Source organism: Myodes glareolus, chromosome 16 (assembly GCF_982192425.1).
Source record: "Myodes glareolus chromosome 16, mMyoGla1.1, whole genome shotgun sequence".
NCBI classification, from domain to species: Eukaryota; Metazoa; Chordata; class Mammalia; order Rodentia; family Cricetidae; genus Myodes; species Myodes glareolus.
In genome coordinates this window covers 28943474-28963722 of record NC_142041.1, presented here as the reverse complement: position 1 = coordinate 28963722, position 20249 = coordinate 28943474, and the positions used below count along the sequence as shown (strand labels likewise).

General features: G+C 45.2%; 1 protein-coding gene and 1 long non-coding RNA gene across 4 annotated transcripts; one reads left to right on the top strand and one right to left on the bottom strand.

Moving 5' to 3' along the window:
- Positions 1–4204: 4204 nt before the first annotated feature.
- On the bottom strand, positions 4205–16346 carry Trmo (tRNA methyltransferase O). Of its 3 annotated transcripts, XM_085677190.2 has the most exons (6): positions 16139–16260; positions 14953–15040; positions 14666–14840; positions 13262–13419; positions 8454–9074; positions 4205–4809 (listed from the first exon to the last, which is right to left on the bottom strand). In XM_085677190.2, the coding sequence occupies exons 3-6, from the start codon at positions 14692–14694 to the stop codon at positions 4550–4552; spliced, it is 1068 nt and encodes a 355-aa protein (XP_085533316.2). In that variant the 5' UTR covers positions 14695–14840; positions 14953–15040; positions 16139–16260; the 3' UTR covers positions 4205–4549. The 3 variants fall into 3 exon arrangements, with proteins under 3 accessions (XP_085533316.2, XP_085533315.2, XP_048276663.2); XM_085677189.2 differs by lacking the exon at positions 14953–15040 and having other exon boundaries at positions 8454–9020; positions 16139–16346; XM_048420706.3 differs by lacking the exon at positions 14953–15040 and having other exon boundaries at positions 16139–16285.
- Positions 16347–16901: 555 nt separating this feature from the next.
- Positions 16902–20210, top strand: LOC148119549 (uncharacterized). Its single transcript, XR_015735099.1, has 3 exons — positions 16902–17028; positions 19678–19866; positions 20100–20210. It is a non-coding gene; the product is annotated as an uncharacterized LOC148119549 (long non-coding RNA).
- The last annotated feature ends 39 nt before the right edge of the window (positions 20211–20249 follow it).

Sequence of the window (20249 nt, the reverse complement as noted above, 5' to 3'; positions counted from 1 at the left end):
GGAAGAAAAGGTGTTTTTATGCATGTAGCCCAGACCAGTGCTGCTCTCAACCTTCTATATGCCAGGGTACAGAGTGTAAGAGATTATAGAGGGCTCAGTCCAAGAGGAATGAACATCTATCGGTAGCACACCAACCCTCCCAAAGCTCATGGACCATTACAAAAGAGGGGATGTAAAGAGCCTAGGAGCTAGGATGAGGATGACAAGATTATCGTCTAGACAGCAGGGCAGCGGCACATATGAACTCCATGTTTTGACAGCACACACGAGACTTGTACAAGCCCCAGTCACCATCCCAGCATGGAGATGAGTTAGCTTCAAATCCTATCCCCAGACATGGAGCTACTGGCAACTGTTAGGTGCTGGGAGAGGAAGAGGCAGTTTTGTGTAAGACTGTATCCCCTGAGAAGTCAACCAGGCCCTAGTGAAGAACACACACACAAAATTATTAGGAAGCACAAACAGGTCTTGATGGGTTTTTAAAAAAAGACACAAAGTTGGGTGGGTTGGATGGGTAGGCAGGGGTGGACCTGAGAAGTCGGAGGAGGCATGAACATGATCAAAACATGTACAAAACTCTCGGGGGCCGGAGAGATGGCTCAGAGGCTAAGAGCACTGACTGCTTCTTCCAGAGGTCGAGTTCAGTTTCCAGCAACCACATGGTGGCTCACAGACATTTAATGAGATCTGGTGCCCTCTTCTGGCCTGCAGGAACACATCACATGCAGACTGTATACATACTAAATAAAAGTATCTTTATTTTAAAAGAGACAGGCTGGGAAGAGAGCTCAGTGGTTAAGAGTACTTGTTCTTGCAGAGGACCAAGGTTTGAGTCCCAGCACCCACATGGCATCCAATCATCTGTAACCCCAGTTGTAGGGGATCTTGACACCCTCTTCTGACCTCTGTGGGGGCCAGGCATGCACGTGGTACAGACATACACACCCAAGCAAAACACTCCTACACATATCTAATGTCTACTGTTCCTGTAGAAGAAGGGTTCAGTCCCTAGCACCATGTCTGGCAGCTCACAATCCCTGGATACCTGTTCTCATATGCAATACCCACATACAAATGTACACATACACATAACTAAAGATAACAAAAATTTTAAAAAGGCACATGAATTATATAAGAGGATATAAAGTTAACTGTTTTTCTAGTTCTAGCTCTGTCACAGGTCTTTTATTTGGGTGGTGGATAAGAGTATAAAATATATTCAAGCCAGGCAGTGGGGGTGCATGCCTTTGATCCCAGCACTCGGAGGCAGGTGGATCTCTGAGTTTTAGGTCAGCCTGCAAAGCGAGTTCTAGGACAGCCAAGGCTGTTACACAGAGGAAACCCATTTCAAGTGGGGGGCACTGGGCAGGTATCTGTAGGAGTTCAAGGCCAGTCTAGTCTACACAGTGAGTTCCAAGACTGTGAGACAATGTTAAAAAAAAAAAAAAGGAAAAAAATATTCAATACTGAAAGTGTAAGCTTAATGTGAAATTCCACAGCTTCTGGAGAGGTTGTGGGGAAAGCGATCACTTCTACATTGCTGGTGGGAATGCAAGCTGGTACAGTCCCTTTGAATGTCAGTGTGGCGATTTCTCAGAAAATTAGGAAACAACCTTCCTCAAGACCCAGTAATACCACTTAGGGGTATATATCCAAAGGATGCTCAACCGTGTCACAAGGACATGTGCTCAACTATGTTCATAGCAGCTTTTTTTTGTCATAGCCAGAACCTGGAAACAACCTAAATGCCCCCCGACCAAAGAATGGATAAGGAAAATGTGGTACATTTACACAATGGAGTACTACACAGCAGAAAAAAAAATAACAGCTTAAATTTTACAGGAAAATGGAAGGAGCTAGAAAACATTACTTTGAGTGAGGTAACCCAGACAAAGAAAGACGATTATCACATGAACTCACTCATAGGTGATTTTTAAACATAAAGTAAAAAAAAAAAGGCAGCCTACAAACCACAATTCCAGAGAACTTAGACAACAATGAGGACACTAAGAGAGACTTACATAGATCTAATCTACATGGGAAGTAGAAAAAGACAAGATCTCCTGAGTAAATTGGGAGCATGGGGACCTTGGGGGAGGGTTGGAAAGGGGAGGGGAGAGTCAGGGAGGGGAGCAGAGAAAAATGTAGAGCTCAATAAAAATCAACAATAAAATAAAATAAAATAAAATACCACAGCTTCCACTCCAAATGCTAACTCTAACTGTACAGAAGTTTATTAAACTGTAGAGACATTAGATCTGGTTTGTTTTTATTTATTTGTGAGGGTCTTTTATCTTCTTTTGAGTTTTTTAGGGGGGAGGGGTTTGTTGCTATTTTTTGTTTGTTGTTTTTTTGGTTTTAGTGTTTTTATTTTTTCAAGACAAGGTTTCTCTGTGAAGCCCTGGGTTTTAGTATAGTAATATTTTTTAAATGTGGATACCATTTCTGGACTCCATATACATGTGCACATATTCACACAACATACACCCACACGAACACATACATGTGTACATAGCCATACAACACACACCCACACATGCATGTGCACATATCTACACAACATACACCCACAAGAACACATACACACACACAAAGAGGCATCAGAAGCAGACTAAAAGATAGGCCCTACCAATGCCAGCTGCTTCGCTATACTATAATACACTTTTAGATGTTTTCCCTGGAAGACCAGAAAGACTAGAAGGGACCTCTGAACTATTTTCACAACTTCTTACAGTCTGTACTTAAGAAGAAAAAAAAAAGCTTTAGAAAAATCAAATTTAAGATATTGTCAGAAAACACTGTAAGCACTGTCAAAGGAAACAACAGCTACCAAGCAGATGGGCTCAGGAGTGGGATGGCATCAGCCCATGGCTGCACAAGTTCCTACAGGCCATGGGCTGGTTCCAAACCATGATCAATCAGCCCTGAGATCTGTAGCTGTGATTAGGAAAGAGTACCAAGTTGACAGGAGTCTAATTTGGCTACACTGATCATAAATCTTCAGTTATCTCAGAGCACCTCATAAAAATCACCTACAGGCCACACACTCCTGTAATTGCTTCCTACACAGCACAGAACTGTACAGTGTTAATTAGTTTATCAAACTGTATCCACTACGGCACGTGTGTCTACTTCCTTCACAAATCATGACTTGCGACACGAAATGCATCAGAGACCAGGAAACCGAGGCATGAGGATCGGAGTTCCAGGGCAGTCTGTGCTAAGCAGGTGTGTGCCTTGAACTCTGCCCCACATTTTGTTCAGCTCATGGTAATCACCAAAAGCTGAGTCATGGCAACTTCTTAGCAGAGTCAGAGACAAATCAGTAGCCACTTTCTTGAGGCTGGGGGGTAGTTTTCCTTTCTGACTCAGAATATTCAAGGAATCTCAGATTTGTTATTTGCATGTGTGTGTAACAAAGTTCCTCCAATGCAGGAGTTTAATCCATAAAGATTGCTATGGTCACTTGGTTTTATTTGTCACCTAAGACATTATAACTCAGTGTGATTTACAATAAGCTCCTAAGTGGGGAAAGTCAGTGTGAACTGATGAATGGATCAGCTGTGACGTGAAAACCCATCAATGTTCTCTGTCAATGGGCAGTATGGCATGCATCTTTAATTCCAACACTCAGGAGGCACAGACTGGTGAATCTGAGTTCAAGGCCAGCCTGGTCTAGAGAGCAAGGCTCCGGGACAGCCAGAGAGAGTTACACAGAGAAACCCTATCTTGAAAAACCAATAAAACAAAGGAGAATATTCTCTGTATCAAGCAGCAATAGTAAAGCATGTTTCCAGGCAGTTACCCACAGCAGCGCTTTGGGAGTCTGCGGCACTGGAGCAAAGCTCATGGTGGGGACGCTATGTTTTACAGCTCTTGGGGACGTTTATTAACATACATTTCCTTCACCAGGCATGAGGACACACTCTGGAGGCAAAGGCAGGTGGATCTTTGTGAGTTTGAGGTCAGCCTGGTCTATCCTGGAGTTCCAGGACAGCCAGGGCTACGTAGAAAACAGTCTTGAAAAAATCAAAACCAAAACAAAAATCAAACAACAATTTCCTTGAAATAAATATTGTAAAAGGCACCACCTGAAGCAGTAAGAGGACAAAAGCAGCTACACCTGTTGTAAGGAGGCGCGGCGGGCTGCATACCACCACCCGGCTAGATTAACTCCCCACCCCCCGAAATAACCACACACAAATTGTATTCATTTAAACACTGCCTGGCCCATTAGCTCTAGCCTCTTATTGGCTAACTCTCACATCTTGATTCAACCCATTTCTAATAATCTGCATGTCATCACGAGCTCGTGGCTTACCAGGAAAGATTCAGCATGTCTGACCTGGCAGCTTCATGGCAGGCGGCTCTCTGTCTCTGCCTCCTTTCTCCCAGCATTCTGTTCTGTCTACTCTGCCTATCTAAGTTTTGCCCTATCAAAAGGCCAAAGCAGTTTTCTTTATTCAACCAGTGAAAGCAACACATAGAAAGGAGACCCTCCTACACCACACCCAGAGGTCAACTAGGCCGTCTTAATAAATGATGGGGCTCAAGACCCCAGAGCCACCAAGGACTCCTCAGGGTCAGTCATCTCAACAGGCTCAGAAGCCAGTTTAATCTGCAGAACCTCGGCAAAGCCATGGCCAAACCAGCATGTGACATGAGCTGTGTCAACAGTGAAGAAGAAAAGGCGGTCCTGGCAGAGCTTTCGCCGGTATACGGACCGGGGGTCTGCCGACAGCACAGCCTCGATGGCACACCTGGCTTCCTCTGCAGACTGGAAGTATTTAAATGACATCTGACCGGCATCTGCAACGAGAAACACGCAAGCTTGTGCTTAGAATCGTGTAGGTCAAACCTAGAGACAGTGAGTTTCAGCATGAAATGTGGTAGCTCTGCATGTCACATAAAAGGAACAGGGTCTGGAAACATTCATTTTAGAGACTTGCACCTCCAAAATGTCTCTCCTACTGAACAAAATAGTCAGGGTATATTCTCTACAAGTCTCCAAACCAGGAGGGGCAAGCTTTCATTTCTGTCCACTAAATACCATTCTATGTTCAATCAATAACTCTTGTCATTTTCCCAGTGGAAGAGACACTGTCAAGGAAACAAGTAGCATCCAGTGTCCTCAAAGCTGCCCACCACCCACCCCAGACACCTTTAATCCCAGCACTTGAGAGGCAGAGGCAGGCAGATCTAGATAGTAAACACCAGGCCATTTAGTACAGAGGGAAAGAGGGAAGGAGGGAGGGCAGAAAAACTTGGCATCCAAACCCCACTGCTAGAAGCGATGCAGATGGAGAGTCCAGGACAAAACTTCAAAGGGCAAAGGACAAAACCCATTAGAAGCCCAGCACCCTCACAGAGGCCCAGTCATGTATTTCAGGTAAACAGATACTCACTCTTCCAAGGGACAAAACCACCCACGGGCATAAGTTCTTTAACAAAAATAAAGTATAGATGGGGGCTGGAGAGATGGCCTAGCACTGAGGAGAACCTGCTGTGCGGAGGACTCAGAACCACTTCTCAGCACCCATATGGTGGGTGACAATTCCAGGAGATCCAACACCCTCTTCTGACCTCCTTGGGCAACAAGCACACACACACCCATGCAGGCAAAACAATCATATGCATAAAGTAAAATAAGTAATCTACATATGTGGATGTGTATATTTTAGGGAACTGGTGAGAAGGCTCAGTGAGTAAAGGTGTTTGCTGCCAAGCCTGACGACCTCAGTTCAATACCCAGTGGTGGAAAAAAGGCCTGACTCCTGCAAGTTCCTCTGAAATCCACAAAGGCACTATAGTGTGCACAGGTGCAACACATTTGGCTTTTTGAGACAGGGTCACTCTATGTAGCCCTGGCTTGCTTGGAACTCACTATATAGATCAGACTGGCCTCAATTTTACTGAGATCCACTTGACTCTGCCTCCCAAGTACTAGGATAAAAGATTTGTGTCACCATGCCTGGCCAAATGCTTTTTTGTTTTGTTTTTCGTTTGGTTTGCTTGTTTGTTTTGAGACAGGGTTCTCTATGTAACAGCCCTGGCTATCTTGGAGCTCACTCTATAGACCAGGCTAGCCTTGAATTCACAGATTCACCTGCCTCTCCCTCCAGAATGCTAGAACTAAAGGCATGTGCCACCACTGCCCTTTGGCCAAATGCTTTTTTAAGTGGCATATAGAACCCATGTGGCCTCAAGCCCTTGCTGTAGCCTCTGGGACCCTCCTCAGTTCACTGTGCTGATGACCTCTCAGGAGCCACACACCCTTCCTCTTGGGGCCGAGCACTGGCTCTCCAGAGGCTGGTTTCCTTCCTCTGGTCAAGTGAACTCACTCCATCTCCTTCATGTCTGCTCTCAATGTGCCCCCCAGCAAGGCCTCCTCCAGCCATGTTTCCACATGCAGCCCTCAGCACTGCCCTCTCTTAGTCATGTCTCAGGCCACCGTTACCTTCCGACAGTATGTGCTTCCGTGTGCTTTGCACAGCAGTGTGCTGACTTCCAATGCCTTGAGCTTACGTCTCTCCACCCATTAGAATGCAAACTCTGTGGAGGCCGGGATTTTCTGACCCCCTTTCCTCACTGATGTTTATCCCACAGGCCAGAACAGTGCTGGAGACGCTCAGTGAACAACTGCACAGTAAACAAGCACATTTCCCTCTTCCCGTGTCCATGCTGGCTAGTTACTGAAAAGTAACACAAGCTGGGCGGTGGTGGTGCATGTCTTTAGTTCCAGCACTCGGGAGGCAGAGACAGGTGGATCTCTGTGAGTTAGAGGCCAGCCTGGTCTACAAGAGTGAGTTCCAGGACAGCCAGGGCTGTTACACAGAGAAACCCTGCCTTGAAAAACAAAACAAAACAAAAAAAGGAAAAGAAAAGTAACACAAGAACAGTTCTCAGTCCTTTGGACATCTGTCATCTCCTTGGAAACCTGTCTTGCTAGCATCTTCCTTCCCACCTCTTAACAGGCACCAGCTTCCTTCACTCTCCATCTGCTATGGACTAGGGAAACCAAACAACACATGCTATGAACCATGTGTTAAATGGGTTCCAAAACAGAGTCCTGTGGCCTTACTTTGGCAAGACACAAAGTATGGCTTACTTTGTGTCCTATGGGGGAAAACACTGGCAGGAGGGTCTTCACCTGACCAAAGAAAACCTCTTTGGCCAGATAAAAAGCAAGCAAGAAACTGAGTGTATCCAAGTATAAACCAAGCACAATCCACCATTTGAATGCTATTAGAAAAGAGAGCAGAAAAAGTAAGCAGAGCAAGGGAGATGGCTCAGTGTTAAGAGCACTTCCTGCTCATACAAAGGAGTTGAATTTGGTTTTTATCACCCATGTCGGGCAGCTCAGAAATGCCTATAACTTCAGCTCCAGGAAATTCAAAGCCCTCCCCTGGTCTTCACCAGTACCTACATGAATACATACCCACAAGACAGACACATATGTGATTAAAATAAATATTGAATAGATAAATGAAAGATAAGGACCACAAGTCATGAGCATCTCCTGAGGCAGCAGCCACTCTCCACAGATGCCTTCTGAGCACCTAGACTGAAAACCAACTAAACAATTGTCAAAGAAAAAGTACCAAGTGATGCCCAAAGTTTATAATCCTGCTCCTTAAAAACCCTGTCACCGGAGCTGGAAAGATGGCTCAACAGTTAAGAGCATTAACAGCTCCAGAGGTCCTGAGTTCAATTTCCAGCAGCCACATGGTGGCTATAATGGGATCTGATGCCCTCTTCTGGCATGCAGGTGTATATGCAGATAGAGAACCATATACACAAATATAATTATATACACATATATACACAAATATAGAGAACCATATACACAAATAAAACTACTTAAAAAGCTGGGCAGCAGTGGCGTAGGCCTTTAATCCCAGCACTTGGAAGGCAGAGGCAGATAAATCTCTGTGAGTTTGAGGCCAGCCTGGTCTACAGAGTGAGTTCCAGGACAGGCTCCAAAGCTACACAGAGAAACCCTGTCTCAAAAAAATCAAAGAGTGGGGAGAATATATATATTTAAAAAGGAGTGGGGGCTGAAGAGATGGTTCAGTGGTTAAGAGCACCGACTGTTCTTCCAGAGGACCGAGGTTCATTCCCAGCACCCACATGGTGGTTCACAACTATCGGCAACTCCAGTTCTAGAGGACCTGACACCCTCACACAAACAGACATGCAGGCAAAACACCAATAAATATATAAATAAATATATATTTAAAAAACCCTGTCATGGTGACAAATATTCTATATATATATAACTGCTTTCCCAGTGTCAATCCTGTCTAGAATCCACTATAAAGAACAGCTCATCCTTTGACTGAGTCTGTAGCTAACAAGCACAGGACCTGATCCCCACACAGTAAGAACTGATAGAAAATGAAGGCTGTTCATCTCTCACTCAGGCCGAGGAGACCCCAGGTATGCTGGCTTACCTCCTGAACTGAGCTTCCTCAGGTCCATCTCCGCATGAGGAGTAAACCGGACTTGTAACGATGCTGCAGGGGCCTCCTTCACCCAGGCGGGGACACTGCAGGGCGCTCTGTCAGCTGTCCTGGCCTGGAAGGAAGCCCACTGTGTCTTGGCTCTGTTCCCCTGCAGGACCAAGGCATGGTCTACGTTCCCTGACCTATCCGTGCCTTTGTCCAGAAAGTTCCTCAGATCCTGTGGGCCACGCTGCTCTTCAGTCACATCCGCACCAGCACTTCTGCTTGACTCCAGCGCCACACCCACTGTTCTCTCTCTGTCCCCAGGCAAAGCGTGCCGGGTTTCTGTACCAGCTCTGGGCTTCTGGAAGGTGTCTTCTGGGGTCCTGTCTTCAAGGCATTTCAGTTTCTCCTCGGCACTACGGCAGTGCAGTGCTTTCTCACACCCTGGGAGCAGCCGCTGGTCACAGCTGTCAGATGCGGTCCTAGACTTATGGTGGTTATGCTGCACATTCAAATCCTCCAGAGGCTCCGAGTTCTGTGGTGTGTCATAGTCAGCAATGTAGGGCTTTATGTCTAGAACGGGTGTACCGTGTATCATGTCAATTCCAGACAGGAAAACAGCGCCGCCTGAAGGGGGATAAAGGTCCTCTTAGGTGTTAGTGGACAGTGGTACAGCCAAATGGAGGGCAGGATTATCCCCTCTCTCTCCAAATACCCACTTACTTGCACCTCATTGAGCCCACTTACACTGTTCTGCCTGGAAACCCACGTTTTCACCTGCCAAACTCCAACTCCTCAAGGCTCATACAGAACACACCACTTACAAACCTTCCTGGCTCTTTCCTCTGGGTCTCACAGAGGCATAAGTGTATAAATCTCCACTCAAGCCTTTTCCTACAGAATGGCAATGTCTTACCGATGCCTCTGTGCCTTGACAGTGAGCAGGTCCCTGGAACACATGCTGGGGTTCACTCATCTTTGTATCACTTCTAGGCACAGGCCAATCCTCAGCACCTCACACAACCAACAATGTGTATTTCCACTGTGATGAGGAGACTTTAGGAGGTCTGACATGCTCCCCAACTTGGTGCTCATGTCCTGTGTAACCCCTTCTTTTCTGAGTTCAACTTAATATAAGTCAAAGAACATAGCAAAAGAGTTCTGATACCTTTCAATAATGCTTTCCATATGGGACTCCTTGCTGGCCACAGATCAACCTGACCAACTCTCCCTGCACCCTGGTGAAGTGCACAAGCATGCCGGGAAAGCCCAGTACCAAACAGCTATAAGATGCCCTAGCAATGCTGGCAGCCTTCAGACAACACTGGCACAATGCTGGGCCCTCGATCCTACCTATGAGGAAATGAACTCTGTAACAACTTCAGTGCAGAGGACCAGCAAAGATAAGCCCATCCTACCGACTCCTGGAAAAACAGCAATGCTTTAAACACTTCATCAAAGTATGCTGCCTAAGCAGATACACTTTGGATCAATTTGTTATACAAAATTAGAAAGACATTCATGAAGACTCAAAACAGTCAGCAGGACACAAGACCCTATAACTAAATATTAAGACAGGTCTCCGGCTGTCCCACTTGGATAGCTGTTGTCCACTTCCTGCTGCTGGTAGAGTCTCCTATCCTGACTCTTGAACAATGACTGAATGAGAACCAAAACATAGCATGTGTTCAGAACATTGACACTGACCTAAAGAAAAACACATTGCAAGGAGACCCAGAGAGTCAGGTGGTGGTGGCACACGTCTTTAATCCCAGCACTTGGGAAGCAGAGGTAGGTGGATCTCTGTGAGTTCAAGGCCAGCCTGGTCTACAAGAGCTAGTTCCAGGACAGCTAGGGCTGTTAGACAGAGAAACCATGTAGAAAGGAAGGAAGGAAGGAAGGAAGGAAGGAAGGAAGGAAGGAAGGAAGGAAGGAAGGAGGGAAGGAGGGAAGGAGGGAAGGAGGGAAGGAGGGAAGGAGGGAAGGAGGGAAGGAGGGAAGGAGGGAAGGAGGGAAGGAGGGAAGGAGGGAAGGAGGGAAGGAGGGAAGGAGGGAAGGAGGGAAGGAGGGAAGGAGGAAGGGAGGGAGGGAGGGAGAGAGAGAGAGAGAGAGAGAAAGAAACCCAAATGTCTGAAACATGCTATGTGCAAGCCTGGACCAGGGTAAAGATGACCCAGGACCATCTAAATGATAGAATTCACAGAGAACTCAAGAGTTCATAGGAAAGTGTCACTCGTCCCTGCGCATGGACATTATTTATTAGGCTTCTCTCTTATCAACTGGCCTTCTGACACAGGAGTGACTGGCTGGCTCATGAGCTTTATGACAGGTGTACAAAGAAGCACTCCTGTCTCCACATCGACAGTGTTCATAATTTATTAGTGTTTGCCCATTCACTTTCTGATTTCACCTCCCTCAGCAGAAGCTAAGTGCTGCACGAGCAGGAATTTTTATCTGAGTTAATCATCAATGTACCTCTATCATTTACAAAGCCTGACACAAAGTCAATGGTTAAAAAGATGTGTATGTAGTGTGGTGGCTTGAATGAGAAAGGGCTCCAAAGGCTCATATACTTGAATACTTAGTCTCCAGCTAGTGAGACTGTCGGGAAGGATTAGGAGATATGTCTTGTTGGAGAAGATGTGTCACTGGGGGTGGGCTTTGAAATTTCCAAAGCCCATGCCTTTCCCAGTCAGTTCTCTCTGCCTTGTGCTCTTGGATGAAGATGGAAGCTCTCAGCTACTGCTCCAGCACCATGCCTGCCTGCTGCCATGCTCCCCACCACAATGGTCATGGACTCCAATCTTCTAAACTGTAAGCCCTGAATAAAAACACTTTCTTTTATAAGTTGCCTTGGTAGCCGGGCAGTGGTGGCACGCATCTTTAATCCTAGCACTCAGGAGGCAGAAACAGGCAGATCACTGTGAGTTTGAGGCCAGCCTGGTCTACAAGAGCTAGTTCCAGGACAGGCTCCAAAACTACAGAGAAACCCTTGAAAAAACAACAAAAAAAAAAGTTGCCTTGATCATGGTGTCTTACCAGAGCAATAGGAAAGTAACTAAGACAAGCAGTTTGCATGAATGAACAGAAAATGGTCTGGTGCTGTTGTCCAATTTGGTAAGCCATCTTAAGAAAACGAGGTAGATAAGCAACTGAATTTGCTGGAAAACCTACCAACTATTGAGCACAATTCAGTTGAGCTCAGGTACCAAAAAGAACGAGATAGCTTCTCAACCATTTAGTCCAGTGTCCTGCAGAGACTGGAAATCTGCTGTATAAGATCCTCAGCAACAAAGGCTCTGAGGGTCAGAGAGGCAGGCCCCACGCTTCCACCCACTTCAGGAGCAAACCATCAAGATGCGCCTGGAATGGACTCCCTATGCCTATCCACAGGCTGTCAACTTCTGCCCCTCTAACAAAACTCGGCCCGTTATTCAAGAGGGAGAAGCTCTCTGATCTTGAGTGGAAATCAGTCAGTAGAGTGCTCGCCTACTATGCACAAAGCTCAGAAGTTCAAGGTCATTTTCAGCTCTATATGGATTTCAAGGTCAACCTGGGTACAAGAGACCCTGTATCAAAAACAATAACAAAACAGAAACCAGAAACTCTCTGAAAATGTCTGACTAGGTTATACAGGAGCAGGGTTAAAACCAATCCCGTACTCTACAGTGGCACTTCTATAGTCTGATGTGAGGCCCTGTCCTCCCTGTTCCTTGAGGCCAAAACACAGGATGCAAGGAATGTTTACGCTTACCAGCTAAGCTTCCTGCTAAGTTTTGTCCTTGCTTCTGCTACAGCCTGGTACATTAGCCTGAGGGATCTATTTTACTTTAAAATGGTAATTTCTCAACCTGCCTGAAAGAAGCTCAAGGCGCCAAGGCCCATCTAACCTGTCTGACATTGCCTTGAACCCTCGACCACCTGCCTGGGGAGAAGCTCCCACAGACGCCAGTTTCCCCAGCCCCCTCTGGGTGGGAGGAGTTTTTCTTTACTGGGGCCAAAAGTATTTAACCCTGGATTAAGGTGAATAAATTGGGCATTCTCTGCTTGAGGATGACTTGAACTCTGTATCTGTGTGTGTGCGTCTTGTGTTTTAACCCCTAGGACAATATGGAACTCGTGGGAGGTGGGTGGCGTGGAACAGCGACCCCCACAGTCTGACAATGCTAAAGCCTGTAATGTAACATCCCAGGCCACTCACACATAGCACAGTGAGGGCCTGTACTGTAGCCCAAATGTCTCTTTCCTTCAGGCTACAAAAAAATGACACCACTCTTCTCCTGCTTTCCAGAAATGCATGAACAACTGGGCACTATGCATCACAACTGGAAACAATCAGTAAACTTAAATCATCTTGTATTTCCTACATCCCAGGTCTTAAAAAATGTTATTACTAATCTAATGATTACAAAAGTTATGAGTTTTAAAAAGTAGCACTGGTTTTTCATAGCAGAATGATAAAAAAAAAAGCTCTGGGCACCTTCTGAGAGCTGATTTTGTAGTGTTTCTAACGCCGACACCCTTTCAATCACCGCACATTCCTAGGTGCCTGAGGGCTCTCAAAAGTGATGTCACAGTGTTGGCACAAACAGCAGCTAGCAGTGAATCTAAGCTGATTTTAGGGGTATGACAGGAAAGGGCAAAGGAGCAGTGCGTGAGCAACCTCCCACCTCACCCACGGTGGCCAGGGTCACTAATGCAGGAGTGAGCAACCTCCCTCCTCACCCAGCGCGGCCAGGGTCACTAACGCAGCAGTGAGCAATCTTCCGCCTTGCCCAGCAGCCAGCATTAGTAGAGTACAATAAGTAAGTTACCTTCCACCTTCTCCAGCTTGGCCAGCGTCAGTCCTATTGCATTAGGGCGATGTGGGCTCCTTGTGGAAAACACTCCAGTCTTTGCCCCATTCAACCTAGGCGGCTGTACTTTTGCCTTGTAGTTCAAATGGCCGTTTTTGTGAAAAACAAACAAAATCCTATTGAAAATAAACCAAGCCACTTGTTTAAAAAGAGGACAAATTATTTTAGTATGATTTGAGAAGGGAATAGTTTTTATTAAATTTATCAATCACGGGAAATGAGTCCTCCCTCCATCCTTGGGGGAAGAGAGTCATCTCTCACAAGTTTAGTACTCAACACAAAGACCAGTATACAGCAAGAACTTAACAGACTTGCACATGGCCAAGGGCACGCCACTTCGAAGTGTCTGCTGTTTGCCGTGTATGCTAACATCTTCATAGCCACTCTGAACCATACCAATCCTAGGAAGCATAATTGAGCCCTCACTCTGAGGGAGAAGAAATCGAAGCTCAGAAACATTCAACCTGACGAGGCCTTTCTAAATAGAATAGGAAAGATGTCTGCTATACAGTGGGTTAGCTGATTATTTATAATATATAAATCATTCTTATATAAATGACCAAGTAAAGAACTCAACACAGGACTCAAAGCAAGGAACAAGAGCGTGCAATTTATACAGGAACCACAAAACAGCTGACACTGAGCCTCCATGCTAGTTAAGAGGATAAACTAAAAACAAAACACTGCACTTCCCTCTTGGGCCAGGTAAACATGGATAAAAACAGAACTAATAAGAGCAAGTAGTATCCAAAATTTTATGGCTTTCTGCCTTTTAGGGAGGGTAAACTGAATTCTTCAAGGGCCTACAACAGGGCCCACAAACTTATTCTGTGAAACGTCAGATGGCAAATATTTTAGGATTTGAGGTCAATCAGTCATAGTTTCAATTATTCTGCTACCAGAGCAGAGTTTCACAGTGATAGCCACACACAATACATAAACCAACAGGCATGCCAGAGATAGCAGACAGCTTCAAATCACGTTATACACAGGCACAGCTGCGATCCCATAAGCGGATGTACACAGATAAATATGGTCCACAGGTCACAGTTTGGTTGATTCTTACTGTAGAGACCAGCACAAGGACCCATGGGCAGAATCTAGGACATCTATGGCTTCAGTTCAACAAAAGGAATCCATCATAATTAGAACAAGCTGTAGTTAAAACATATTTCTTCAGTGAATCCCAGATTCCTAAAGGTACCCAGATATGCAAACAACCAAAAGCAGAAATTGAGTATGGGAATCCATACATAATCAATAATCATACAAATTAGGGTGGTACAGATGGAAGACACCAAAGTTGCCTTCAAATGACTGTGCTTTCTCAGAGCCCAAACTACCACTTCTTAAACAACTTACCAAACATGAGAAAACTGTTCTAGGCCCATCAAGGAATGCTCAGGATTATTAAAGATGCTCTTTCTGATCTTCAAACAGGCTCTGGAGTAGCTACAAATGGATGGCTGCCTTGGAGTACCATTCTTGGCTGAGAAACATGACTCCAAGTAGCCTATTGGCTCAGTTAAAAGATATCCTATGGAAGAAAATTGGGTAAGATCACTCAAAAGAAAAATCTAGGTACAAATACAACTATTAAAAACATGTTTAAGGGCTGGAGAGATGTCTCAGAGGTTAAGAGCACTGACTGTTCTTCCAAAGATCCTGAGTTCAATTTCCCGCAACCACATGGTGTTCTCAACCGTCTGTAATGAGATCTGGGGCCCTCTTCTGATGCTGCAAGCAGAATATTGTACACATAATAATAAGTAAAACTTTTTTTAAAAAAATGTTTAAATACAAAGTCCTGCTATGTAGCTCAGGCCAGCCTCGAACTCATGAACCTCCAGCATCAGTCCCATCTCCCAGCTGCTGAGAAAACAGCTGTGCACAAGCATACCCACCTAAATTTTTATGTGTAATTATATAAATACATGAATTACACTAACATAACAAATGTGTCAATTACATATTGAGGTATAAATTACAATTTACATTTATAATTATTTCTTTGTATGTTCTTTGAAGAGATCTCCATTTTTACCTCATTTGCATTAAATCTATTTTATTAGCACAACCAGGAAGGCTATAAATCTGGGACTGTCTCTCACAAAACTCTATTACTTATACACAGCAAAGATTATATGCAATATGTATGTAAGAAGCATAACACGCCCAGCAGCCACATCAACCACAGTGCTACTTGCATCTCTGCTTGCATGCCTGTGGACTGCTTTCAGGAGCTGTAATTCGATCTTTATCATCATCTGTTTCCTTTCAGAATATGATCTTATCATATGTACTTTTGGGCCTAAACAATACTTCATTTACTCCTAATTCTGTAAAAGCAGACACCACACTGTAAATTAGCTTCCTAGACTGGCTTTCTCTGTCCATCTATATTGTGTATATTTCTGAAAACTTTCAAGTTTCTTCCAAGAGTATTTTCAGGTACTCCTGTATTATTTTCGTGGTTTTTTTTTATTATTGTTTCTAAATTCTCAATCCAGGTTCCTGTGTAATAGGATTAAAGACGAAGAAACTGGGACCAAATGACAGCATCAGCCACACACATCCTAACTCTCTGTATCTCCGTAAAGAAAAGAGACCATAAAACACATGGCCAACCCACAGCTACTGTGCTGGGACTAAGGCCAAACCACACCCCGTGTACCAAGAACGTGCTACGTCACTCTCGTTGGCCTTGGCATGTCACGTGATCGAAGGGACACGTGACCCTCACTTTGGCGGCAAGGACAAGAAGGCCCGTCAGGCAGTTCGCGTTCTTCTCGACGAAGAAGCCGGCTGCGGCGCCTCCGAGTCCCTATAATTCACCTGTTTCCAGGGCCGGCTGAGCGCACCCGCACGAGGCCGCTGGAGTGCAGGAACCCCTCTCCGCCGAGCCGCGCATGGCCGCAGGCCGCTGAATCGTCCACGCGCCGTGCGCAGCTTTCCGCTTCCGCTTCCGCCCTCTGGGCTTGGGCGCCTGCGCAGTTGTCACTCGGTGCCGGGTCTTGGAGAACGCCGGCAATGGCGGCCCAGTTTCAGCGTGGAGGTCTGCGGTGGACGCAGAGAAGCTGTGCGGGCGGCCCACCTTCTATCCATTATGCGGCATGCAGTGTGCCCCCCGAAGATGGTACACTTGGATAAAGATGTACACGCAAAAATACCCTTGAATTATAAGCGTCCTCCATGACTAAAATATGACCCAGCCTTTTAAAGGGAAATGGTGTGAAAATCTATGACCGCACAGCTAAAGAACTGAAGTTTGGGAGCTTATTTTTCTTCTTTTTTCTTTATTTAAACATTGATGGGGGGGAGCATGTGAAAGTCAGATGACAGCGCAGAAGGCGCTTCTCTCCTTTCACCGCGTGGCTCCGGTGATCAGATTCGGCTCGTCAGTGTTAGCGGGTTCCTTTACCCGCTGCGCCAAAGAACTGGAGGTTAAATAGGGCTGCGGTTTATATTTACCATCCTGCTCCACTTTTTCAGTAATAACTATTTGTCAAGAAAGAAGCTCAAATAAATCAACAGTGCTGCATTTTACAGCCAGCCTAGGCTAGGAGTTAATAAACGGGGACGTTTCGTGGGCTCCAAACCGCAAGAACCAAAATGAGAGTAAAGAGCCAGCACACACAGTGGAAAGCTGGGACCGGCAGAATTGTATTTTAATCTCATGCAATATCCAGTTGTCTCCGTACCAATTGCCAGCGCTTTAACCACTTGTAAGAGTCTTTCAGCCAAACTGTTTCTTTGCATACTTGATTGTGTTTCTGGAATCTCAAAATCTTGGTTTAGAAGGGGGGGGAGGGGGAGGAAGCAGCGGGAATCCACCTATTACCTGTAACGTAAAATATTAAAAATAGGCAAGTCCGCAGACTAAAGGCTTAACCATGAAAAGCTGTTTCTTCTAAGTTCATTGTCACAGTCACGAGTAGGATATAACCAGTATTAGGAGACAGGTATTTAAGAGGAAATTGTGGGTTTTAGGAGGAAATTGTGGGTTGTTTTTTTTTTTTTAAGTTAAAACTGATACTGTGTCCTCTATCAAGAATCTTGTACATGAAATTTACGAAAGACTTTTTTCTTTTAGAAGACACTGGTCTTGTCTAGCTGGAGAAACAAGTTTGAGTACCTTCGGGCAACATCTGCACGCTTTTAAAAATGAACCGAATAAAAGCTGCAGTTGCCACTAGTCGGCGCTGTTAATACGAGAGTCAAACTGAACAGTGGAAGGTATTTGTCCTCCAGAAAGACTTGCTAGTCACTTGCTAATCATAACAAAAGTGTGTAATTACCAACTGTGCCAACTACTGAAACTCAAAGTAGACTTGGAGACACTAGACCTAGGAATCTGCCTTTAAAAACAACCTCAAGGGAGCTGGAGAGATGGCTCAGCAGTTAAAAGGATCTTCCAGAAGATCTAGGTTAGATTTGGAGCACCCATGTGGCAGCTCACAGCAGGCAGTAACTCCACTTCCACGGGATCTGATGCCTCTTCTGGCCTCCACGGGCACCTGCACATATGTACACACACTAGATATAGATATAGAGATAGATAGATAGATAGATAGATAGATAGATAGATAGATAGATAGATAGATAGATAGATAGATATAGAGAGAGCTGGGAATGGTGGCTTGTGACTTGAATCCCAGCACTGGGGAGGCAGAAGCAGACTGATCTCTGAGTTGGAGGCCAGCCAGGACGACACACACACACAATATTTTTTAAGTCTTCAGATATAGTTTCAGCGTGCCCAAACTCCTTCCTGCCACAGGAAAAGGACAGTACAGAGTGGAGCTCAGGTGGATTCTCGGGGGAATTCTAATTCATGATCTCAAACCTCTAAACCAACAAGAAAACAGGGATAATTTGATTCACACTGGTGTCTGGGTAGAGCTAAGAAAACAGTATAAATTTATAGAGAATGGTGGAAGGAAACAGGACAGGGGGCTGGGGAGATGGCTCAGCTGGTAAAGCACTTCCCATGCATGTAAGGGGCTAGAGTTTGGGTTGCCAGAACCCATGTAGATGCCGGGGAGGTGTAGTGAACTCCTGGAGATAGAGACAAACAATCCCTGGAAGAAGCTGGCTAGCTCAAGCATTAACTCTGGGATCAAGTGAGAGACCTTACCTGAATATACAAAATGGAGAGCACCTGAGGAAGACAATCATCTGGTCTCACATGCATGTCATGCATGGGCACCCATGAACCCACACACTTTCACTAGTACCCAAGAATACATACACTTTTTTTTTTTTAAAGCAGATTGGGATGTGGTATGTACAAAGTCCTTGGTTCAAGCCCTAGCACTGCATGAAGCCATGCATGGGACACATGCTTCTGAGGTGAGTTTCTGGCCAGCCTGGACTCTACAAGACCCTGTCTTCAAAAAGACCAATGATAAAGAAGAAAAAAACCTGAGTGGTTAAGAACACTTTTTGCTCTTGTAGAATGCCTGAGTTCAATTCCCAACACCCACATGGACAGGCGTAACTCTCCAAAACTGCAGTTCTAAGGGATCTGATGCTGTCTTCTGACTGTGAACACCAGGCATGCTTTGGTGCCCAGATGTGCATGTGGGAAACATGCATATAAAATAAAATCTTTGAACTATTCAAAACCTTAGCGCATAGGCCGTTCAAAAATAATATATCTATGCCTAGATGTCACCTCAAGTAGAACCCTGGGGGAGAATACTAAGCACTAAGCACCTATGTACTTGAAGGCTCCCCTGGTTGGCTCTCATGTACCACAAGAGCCCTGTGCCATCCATTATGAAAGACAAGGCCTGCCTTTTTGATACAGCCTTAGAACCTAGCACATTGTCTTACTGCATGAGCTTTTATTTGCCAAAGTTTGTCTCATTTTAGTCTCCAGTGATAGCCCAAGGAAAATCCAAACCAATGAAATACCAGGGAATCTATTCTAATATTTTCCCACCCAGAATCCTTTGTGTTCCTGCCCCTGGTCACCTGTCATTTTCAGTTCACTGTGACCATTGTCACCAGATGAATTCCTGAAACACAAAAACGTCATCTTCATTGTTGAAAAACCTTATTCCTCAGTTATCTAATAAATAACTAAGTCATTTAAGTCTACAAGTCTATACCCAGGACTGGAGACGTGGCTCAGCCAGTCGAGACCTATGTTCTATGGCCCAGTGTAGTGATGTCCGCATTAGATCCCAGCACTCAGGAGCAGAGGCAGACACTCACAGACTCAGCTCTGTGAGTGTGAAGCCAGTGTAGTCTATACAACTGGTTCCAGGTCATTTTGGAGCTATACACTGCTCTCGCAGAGGACCCAGGTTTACAGGTTTGGCTCCTAGTACCCATGTCAGCTGTCTTACAGTCTCCTATAACTCCAGGTCCGGGTGGGTTTCTACACTCCAGTGATAGACGAGCTGCCTTATGACGGACTTTTAACGTGGAAACCAGCTGTTCCATATGGACCAGACATTGACACAGTTGGCCTGCACTTCTCTCGACCTTGAACTGTGCTGGTCTGGGTGTGCTGTGCAGATCCTTCCCATCCTTCAAGTCTCCATTCTGGAGAGGTGAGCACTCCTCCTGTCTCCACGTCCCATTTCTATGGCACCAGCACTGTTCCCTTTGGGGGAGCGTATTAATGATATTTTACTATAGGTTTTAAGTATGAGGGTTAAAGAAAGAGAGGCACTCTCATAGAGAGGACAACACAGCCAGGCTGTAGGCTCAGAGAGGAAGCTGCTGCACTCGCTGCTTTCTCTCGGATTGATTTGTTCTCTGTTTTGTTTCTCCACGAGACCAGATTAAACCCTAGTGAACAAGATGGCCTGCCATTGGGTGTTTTACCACCCTCCCCATCCCAGCACAAGATCCTGTCTTGGCAACAGCTTAGCCTGCAAGTAATGATTTAATGTATGTTTTTCACAAACTCAGCTTTAAAAAAATAGAAGTA